Source organism: Aythya ferina (genome assembly GCF_964211825.1).
Source record: "Aythya ferina genome assembly, chromosome: 20".
NCBI lineage: Eukaryota > Metazoa > Chordata > Aves > Anseriformes > Anatidae > Aythya > Aythya ferina.
The window spans coordinates 818,097-827,500 of NC_140318.1; the positions used below are offsets into that span (position 1 = coordinate 818,097).

Consider the following 9,404-nt stretch of genomic DNA (forward strand, 5'->3'; position numbering starts at 1 on the left):
CCCCGTCCCACACCGTACCCCCTGTGCAGTGGCTGGGGAGCTGCTGTGCACAAAACCTCTGCTCACCACCACCGAGGGAAGGATAACTGGATGGGAATTCTAATCATATATTATATTACCGTGTCATATTAGACTAATAAAATCCTAATATGATACAGGAATGGGGAGCATATCATAACTCCTCTGTGGCTAATACAATGCATGCAATAAATCACTCCCAGGGCTTATCCTTAACAATTGTATCAGTGCTTTCTGTGTCATGCTGATAACTCAGTCCCTCCAATCTAATGGTTCACTTTTCTTCACAGTCCATATGGCAGTGACATTAAAGCTAATGAAATAAAATAAAATTTGCCAATCTTTGAAGAATTCCATTCTTTAAAAAAAGATGTATTTTATTAACACAAACTGGAAACATCTTCAGTTACTTGGAGTTATTTTTATCACATTGGAAATACATGGCACAGATATTAGCATCAGCATCGTACATCTGACTCTTGCATAGTCTTTGCAAAAGACATCCGTACAGGGTAACAGAGTCATTCGGCCTAGTGCACTTCACGCCCAGTTCACCCATCAGCAGAGCTGCCCCCGTTTAACCAGTTCCGAGGGCTCTGCCTGGCCAGAAGGCCGCAGCTTCCCTCCCTCTTCCCTTCCTGCACCAAGGATCCTTCATCACATCCAAGGCCAGATACACGTCACCCAGGAGCTTGGTGTCTGAGTGCCGGGAGGAGGTCATCCATCGCCTGCTTTGCCTCTGCCACAGGAGGGCCTTGGCTCGCAATTCCTCACGCTGAGTGCGAGAGGTCTGCAGGGGCTGCTCCGGGGGATGCTGGCTGGAGCGTTGTGTGCCGCGGGCATCTGCACGGGCGTTGTGTCCTCCTGTGGGGCACCCCAGCCCCCAGCTGCTCCTCGCTGCGGTGGCCGTGCCACAGCCCCCGGCCTGGGCCCGGTGCGGAGTGGCTCAGATGGGGCTGGGTTCGGGGCTGGTACAGCCGCACAGAGGGGAGCACAGGGATGGGACCGGGGCTCTCCCCGTGGGCCTGGCGCAGCTCCGTGAGGTACAGCACATCGATGGCACTGGCAAACCTTCATCACAACGGTGCTGGAGTTCCTGGGAGCCACTGCAAATCCCCGGCTGGTCCCACTGTGCTCCAAGGGGTCCGGGCTGGTGCGCTGCAGCAGGTGGAAGGACGGCCATGGGCATGGGGACGGCGGGCTGCGCTCCTCCGCCACCACTGCGCGCTGGTGGCACGGGGCTCCGGCGGCTCCGCTGGCAGTGACGCTCACACGTGCCGACAGCTCAAAACCTGGATGTGGGAATTTAGGTTGCGCCACTGAAGAGTCCCATGGGCAGGAGGGAAGGGGGGGTCTCCTTCCCCACCAAGATGCTGTGGAGGGCACGTGGAGTGGTGACAGAGGTCCCGCGGGGCAAGCCGGCCGGGCTGCGCGCAGGAGGGCTCCTTACTCCAGTGGCTGCTGCTTGGAGAGGCTCGGACGGCCCTTCCAAGCATAGCTACCAGGTAAAACACAATACCATCAACAGCACTGATCTTAACACTGGTGCTTGCAGTAAACCTTTCTGATGTGTGATCAAGCCTCAAGGACAAGATGTTTATTATTTGCCATGTAACCACGTGGCTGTTCTCCAATGTAAGGAAAGGCCAAATTGCACTTGTAATTCAAAGGGACCCAAAGCCTTAATGCTGTAAAGAAGCACGCTAATGATGCCCAGCGGGCGCAGGGCATGCAAGTGCGGCCCAAAGGTTGTTGATGGCCTTCCTATGAACCTCCTCAGTGCATGACAGGTCCTTGCCTGTGGCCAGCAGAGATGTGATCAAGATGAGGGACGTCTGTGTGTTCATTATGCTGCCTACGCCTCCACTGACACACTTTACATTTAAAATACTGTTTCCATTGAGCTGGAGCATAAACACAGAGCTTGTGGACTTAGAGAACTCCAATAGCAAATGCAAAGCATTCTGTTCTTTGTCGTCTGTGCACAGAAGTCTTCGGAAGTCCACAGTCCCTGCCTGCCCCAACCCTTGTAACTGGCAGTGAAGGCTTTGCAACGCATGTTTATTTATTTACTTATTTATTTAAATGCATCACCGGTAGTGAAAGAAGCAATGTTCAATTCTAAAACTGATCGAGAAGTTGTCTGCTCGACAAACAAAAGCAGAAGCAATAATTGGTGCTCAAGGGCATGTGGGATACGGAGGGAGGTGAGTGTGGCTGTAGTACTGGGGGTGGGAGCAGGTGAACAAAAGTACCTTACAAAATAACCTGATACGAGAATTGTTGATAAGAAAAGCTGACCCACAAGCTAATTGAATCATGCAAATAATCGTTTAGCCACCAAAACAACACCTACAGGCTTGAGCAGCTGACTGGAAAGGCAACGTGATGAGCAGGCAACTCCTGTGGAGCATCGCCCGGACTGCCTCACGCAGGCTGGCAGCAGTGACAGCTAGCCCTCCTCCTGCCTAGCTGCGCTAACCGAAGGAGTAAGTAGTTATATTTATCAAAGACCATTTGCTGCAAGTGATTAACGTTAATTTGATTTCCTGTGAGTCAATTTCCTTGAGATATGGTAAATAGGCTATTACCTGTTATTGACCTTTACTTTATTAAAAAGATTTAAAATTAGCATTTATATATATATGTCCTTCCAAAAAAGTTTTTTTAATAAAGAAAAATATTTTTATAATCAAATTATACTTGCTAGCTGAGGTTGTAGTTTCAAAGTTAATGTTAAATAAAAATGGTGATTAAGAGTGAATATGATGATGGGTTTTAAATTTATCTAAAGAACTGACCCTTTCCTTAGCCTCCACTTGGATTTTTGCTCCTGAGCAGAGCAGCATGGAAATGGAGGCTAGGGATGGGGGGAACCTGGGGTTATGAAGCCTTCGCCCAGCAGGCTCTTGCTTGCTGTCAGCACACACTCCACCCGGAATGCCAAATCTCCTCTGGGCGAGAGGGCACAACTAGCTACTTGTATTTAAAGAAATGCTTAGCTCCTGCTTTACGGCAGCTTGTACACTTGCTAGCTTACTTTAGCTTCTAGGTCTGACTTAAACTGAGCAGGAAGAAATTGCATCAACATTTGATCATGAAAGCAAAAAGTTTATTCATGTTTGAAACTACATATAACTACCACGAGGAAGACTTTTCAATCCAGGGTGTAATCCAGTTAGAAAGTAACACGAAACGTTTTAATACATTAGAATCACTGCCACAAATTATTTTCATGACTCAATCAGTTTCAGAATCGCATACAATACAAAAGAGAGAAAGAAAGGGCGCCCTGTTACACAGGGTGGAATATACAGTACTGAATACTGAAGTCTGTATGCATTACAATTAGTTGTATTTTTTGCGTGGATTAGTAACAAGATGAAGAACATTCAAAATGTTTCTCAGTATTTACAACAGTTTTACTGTTTTGTGTTAAACCTAAGACCCAATGTTTCCACTTTAGCTTTTTTAAAAGTTGCAAATGCAACCCTGATTCTTTTAAAAGATTACAATGTACATTACATTTCATGAGGGAAACAAAGAGTTAATTACAAGATGCAAAAAGATAAGAAAGAGACAAACTACAGCGTGAGTATCGTTCAGAGGTAGTAAGTGAGCACTCTAAGCTACAGAACATGTTGAAAGTCTATTGGTTTGTATGAGTTCGCATGAGGTAATAAAGCTGTGTTTTGATTGGTGAGATGTATAAATACTCTTTTGCTACACTATATACAACACTCCATATAATGGTGCTTTTTTTTCCTTTGCTTTTTTTCCTTTTTTTTTTTTTTTTTTTTAATTTGCTTTGTTGCCAAGAAGAAGTAACAAATCTTGGCAAGCATGTGCAGCACCTAGCTCGTACTGTAAAACCCCAGATCTTGGCTTTCACAGAAATAAGCAGCAAGTATCTTCATCTCTTAAGAACAATCTACATCCATTGTTGAAATACAGAGAGTAGACTCCCGGTGTTTTTAGCAAGAAAAGATGCTCCTGGTATCCGATCTAATTTATAAAACAATAGATCACAACAAAAATGTGATGAATATGATTCTTAAACACAACCGTTGTTAACTGAAGTGACTGAACAGTTCTTTTTATTCCAACTCTATAAGAGATATGAGAAGATTAAACACAATCAAAGTCTGTAATTCATTTAGACTTTCCATGGAAATATGCAAGAAGTTAAATTTAGGTGAGGTGTTTCTTTGCGTTTGCTCTTGCTATTGAGGTTAAGCTTGTACTGTACTTTTACCCTTAAGGCCAAGTAATTGGCAACTGTTAGACGAATATTGTTAAAACTGTTGATAATAAATTATGATAAAATAGTTACAGGGCTATAAACAATGCTAAATCTTGGCCTAATTGGATAAAGTGCTTTTTAACATTGTGTGTTTTAAGTATAAATACAAATGATTATGATACCTTTAAAAAACAGATTTACCAAGTTTTCTAATAAGACAAGGTTTTACAGTAAAGCTGTAGGTGGTTGGCTACAAAAAAATTCTTTCCTTTTTCTCCTGTGACTCTGAATGCGCTAATCAAGGCATCTCAGCTCAGGGAAAAAGTGTTGCTAGGAGATTAGTTAGAGGTATCAGAGTGCACACTTCCCGGCCCTTCTGTAGGGGAAGTCACAGAAGATGGAGTAGTTGCGTCCTGCCAGCCTCCATTAGCCTGAAAAGGGAAAAACAATTCAATTGATACATTTGTGCGTATTAAATATATCATTTGCAGAAAGTAACGGACTGGCAAGACCAGGGCTGGGGAGGACATGCTCTGGGAAAGAGATTTTCTTAAACTCCCTCTGGCTGCAAGATTTGTGAGGAGAAAAAACAAACATGTTACTTGCACACGAGATGCTGAAAAATACGCTTTGTGGATAAAGCAGATCCTTTGGTGAGAAAGCAAGTTAAGAAACCAGAAATCTTTTAGCCAGATGTTAGCTGCAATTATGACTTTGGGATTCTGTAAGGACCATCCCTGCTTTAATGAAGAACATCCCTTTAGCTGACGCTTCAAGTTATTTTTTCCCTGAGAAAATGGTTCTGGGGCAACCGGTATTTAACCCGATTGCCTCTCGCTTCCCAAAGTTTGGAATTGCCTTTCTCTACCTGCCAGAGCCATCTGCAGAGCAAGCTGCACCTGGGGGATTTGGGTCCCTCTAGATACGATCTGCCAGCAGAGAAAGGCAAAAACGCCAGGCGGGCAGGGACTGCTCCGATCGGTTTCCCAATTATCTGCGAGTGCAGCCTGCATTTCGGGCATCTCCGTGCCCCCACACGCCGCCGGCCCTTACTGCATTAGACCTGCATCAGCAATAGCAGTGCTCAGAAACAAATTTGCCTTATGTCTCGGCCCATAGAGGCAATTGCTGAAATCAATGTCTGATCAAATTTCTGCTGTGGCAGACAGCTTGTCGCTACATATTTTTGTGTCAGTCAAGAGGAGGGAGGCGCGGGGCTCGTGAGTGGGGGGAGGCTGAGTGGAAGTGACGGGGCGGCCGCCCGGCCCCCCCGGTGCCCCGCAGCCTTTGCAGGGATGCTTCCCCGCGCGGCCCTGCGCTGCCAAAGGTTACCCGGCGCTAACGCTCGCGCTGCCGGACCCGCGGGCACGGCCGGGCCCACAGCTGAGCTGGGCACTGCGCGCCCCGGCACCGCCGGCAGCCTTCCCGTCACCTGGCACGGGGAAGGCACATGCTCGGTGTCTCCAGCAGGACGAGCGAGAAGCCCCGGTAATTGTCTCCTCTGCAGATGGAAAGCAGCAAGCGGAGATGCCCTCCCCGTGACAAATCGCCAGGTTTGTCTTCCCCCAAGTAAAATTAACGGCAATGCCGACCTGCAGCCGCAGTAAGGCTGAACCCTCACCACGCAGCTTAAAACACTCCGCTGTTCGCAGACTGAGAACGTACAACCCCCTGCTCTGCATGCAGAGGTACCACTGCTTTTTTTTATTATTATTTTTTAAAGATATGAAAATCTACTTAGAGAAAGAAAAACTCTTGTGCAGATATGAGTCTAAAGATATTCCATCTGAAGTAAACATCATTCCTCTTTTATCCAAATTTATAAACAACAAATGTACAATATTTTTACTCAGCTTGGCAGCTGGAGGAGAGGTTGTCAGCAAGCATTCTTTTTTTCAAATAAATTAATCCTTACTCTGGTGGTTTGAGATTATGCACTGTATTATACAACAGCGCCTTATCAGGCCTCATCAGTGAAGATGGAATTCATGTCTGTAAAATGCTGCAGGCAATCACAGTTTCATATTTTATCATGTTGATAAGGATATCGCAAATTCTCTGAAGCATTTCAAAACACTTAAATGAAAAAGGAGAAATGCAACTAAAAGGCTTTTTATATGGTTTGTTGTGGGTTATTATGAGTTATTTATAAACCCAAAAAGAAAGATTTGACATTTCAAATGTAAAAGATTTGAGTATTTAATGGTACTTTTTTCCCTTTACAATTGAACATCTTCAATCACATTTTAAATCATTAATATTTACTCTCATGGCAAGTGAGAGTAAAACCCTAAAACAGGGAAAACCTCCCGTTCTCCATGGCTGCAGTATTTCACAGCAGGCCTCTCCATTTTTCCACAGCTACCCTGTGCTGCAGGTCCCAACACTGCCGGCACCCCTGCCCTGACCTGCAGCAGTCAGGAAGCACGGGAGCAGCCCCTGGGCTGGGAGAGGTGTTCTCTGGTCAGTGAATTCTCTACAGTATTTTTAAAGTTTGTGAATATGAAGGAAAACAAACGAAAGCCACCTCTTAAACAAACATGAAACATTAGAAAAATAAAATTAAAAAAAAAAAAAAGAAGCATTCATTGTTGAAGTGGTAAATGAGAAGAGGATGTTGAAAATGAAGGATGAAAACAATTTGCAGTGGAGCCTTCATCACAGAGGCTGCTGCCCTGGGTGGTACATGTATTTTATCCCAGACTTCCATACAGATAGAGGAACAGATCCCAGCCTTTATTTATCCTGGCGCCTGCGTGCACCAGCTGTGGTTCTGCAAGGTTCTGAGCACTGTCAGATCCCATCGGCTACAGAGAGTGGTCGGACGTTTAGCACCCATCACAATCGAGCCTATAATCCCTCAATTTACTAGCATCTGTTCGCCAGACTTACTACTCTCTTTCTGTTTTGAGTAACAAGGCCAAAAGTACTTCTCAAACAGGAAAAATGTGCACCCTTGAAATGACTAAAAGTATATCAAAAGAACAGTCTTGCTGCCTGATCGCTGGCAATAACAAATACAAGTACAGAGCTATCTGACCATCTCTGTGCAAAAGAACAAGAGCCTTCTTTCCAAGGCCATTCCTTTTAACTCACAGGGCTGAAAAATACGAAAATTCAAATTGCTTATAGTGATAGCCGTAGGAATTTTCTCTCTTCCTGCATTATCAAGACTCAAAGCAATATCAAGGGCTATTTTGTAGTTCATCCCCAAAGATGCAATATTAAAAAAAAGCTACTGCAAGAGTAATTAATACATGTATTAATGACTGCATTTACCTGACACCGTGCTTATGGTTCTCCAAACTATTGTTCCCCTGGGTACTCACATTTAAATTATGTGGACTGTACAGTGAATTTCCTCCCAAGCCATCATTGTATCCTCCCGTCTGATTGATAACATGACGCAGGGTATCCACCTTAAAGTAAGAGGAAACAAAATTCATCATTCTAAATCTATTAAAACATCATCACTTACAACAGGCAACATTTTGAATTATGTGAGCCAAAAAGGTTTAGCATCTTCTATGAAAGACAAATTTATCAATCAAGAATGACTGGCAGAATTTCAACAAATCCTTGCAATGTTAAAGCCCATACATCTCTGCTTCTCACACCAGCCAAACAATAACTTCCTCACAGCAGGGCATCCTGTAGGTCCTTCTTAAGTGTCTGCAGCAAAGTGCTGTGCATATTTATATGTTTGTATGTGCTTGCATGTTTAGGAAGCGGTTATGGCATATATGCTGCATATAAAACATGGAGCTAGCCCTATCTGAGAGGACTGGAAAAGTGACTGAGAATGACTTGTATTTTAATAGCTCAGTTAGATGTGTTTTGACATTCAAATAAATAAATAAAGCTTTGTCTGATACATGAAACAAAGATGTTAAGGGGGAAAAAAAAAAGAAAAAAAAAAAGAAAAAAGTAAAAAAAATTCACTGGATTTACAGTGTCCATGGAAGTCAGATGCACCCAATCCCATTCCATGAGCTCAAGCCAGAGCCGAATGCATTCACAAAGCTTCAAGTTTCAATCAGAAAAAAATCACTCTTTCCTTCATATTTGTGAAATTCAATGCTGGGGTAAGAATAGGTCACATTCAGAAATATGCAGCCTCCACTCTGAAGGAGGCACAGACCATTTAATAGAGCCAGAGTAAGGTGGAATTTTTAGCCCAAACCCTACCCTGCTAGAAAGGCCCTACTTTGGGGCATTTCTCCTACCTGTGACTGCACATTGGCTCCGACTTGGGACCCCTGGTAAGAATCCCCATTCAGACTCTGCATGTTCATGAACATGTCCCCAGAATTTGGGAGGTTAAAAGAACCAGAAGAACCTGGAAAGGAAAGAGTTAGGTAGCTGAATAACAGAGAGCTACAAATATATAACCCCAAAGACCTCAGGGCAGGGGAAGGAGAAGAAGAAAGGAAACAAGAAGGAAAGGTAGTGCACAACAGAGAAAAAGCTCCTGACCCTGCAGGAGAGGAGCTGGGGGCCAGCGGGACACCCACGCCACACGGGGACTTGTGCTGCGCAGCCGGAGCGCGCGGGAGGTCAGGGAAACCCAGCAGAACCCGTGGCCAGTCGTCGCCGCTGGAAGAGCAGCTTGCAGGAAAACAGGCTTTAATGTGCAGTGCTTTCCTCTCGTGGATCACTTCATCTCGAGATGCTATCACTAAACACTCAGAAAAACTCATTTTGAATCTGTGTTTAATGTCTCCTTCAAAAGGAAATGGCTGGTAATTTCTAATTAGTTGATTTATTACCATCAGAAGAGGAACTTTTTTTTTTTTAAAAAAAAAAAAAAAAAACAACTTTCCTTTGATTAAAGTTGTGTGTTGTTTTTTTTTCCCCATGGATTTTTATACCCTTTAAAAATTGTCTACAACTAAGTTGTGGCAAGGCTGCACTGTAAATAGCGTCGAACACATCTGTGCTCTGTGGAAACCTTTGCCTCTGGAGCCCCCAAAGTGACTTCCTCGTTAGACACTCCCTCTATAATATAATGCTTAGATTTGCAAAATGTCAATAAAGCTCTAGCGAGACAGTTTTTAAATACTGTAAAAGAACATGTGGTACAGCGACTCTGAAATAAAAGTTGTGTCCTTAGATTTCTATATATAATATACACTCCTTTCTA

The 9,404-nt window shown here is 44.0% G+C and overlaps 1 protein-coding gene across 9 annotated transcripts in view; it reads right to left on the bottom strand.

Annotated features, from left to right (window-relative positions):
- Positions 1-3,108: 3,108 nt before the first annotated feature.
- The window catches only part of PBX3 (PBX homeobox 3), a 111,825-nt gene continuing 105,529 nt past the window's right edge, over positions 3,109-9,404 (bottom strand). For 7 of the 9 annotated variants that reach the window (XM_084493705.1, XM_084493704.1, XM_084493701.1 and 4 more), the window contains 3 exons: positions 8,488-8,600; positions 7,591-7,680; positions 3,109-4,692 (listed from right to left, as the gene is read on the bottom strand). In XM_084493705.1, coding sequence (XP_084349831.1) covers positions 4,600-4,692; positions 7,591-7,680; positions 8,488-8,600 — 296 coding nt within the window. In that variant the 3' untranslated portion in view covers positions 3,109-4,599. The remainder of the gene's footprint in view (positions 4,693-7,590; positions 7,681-8,487; positions 8,601-9,404) is intronic. The other 2 variants (XM_084493707.1, XM_084493708.1) reach the window with 1 other exon arrangement.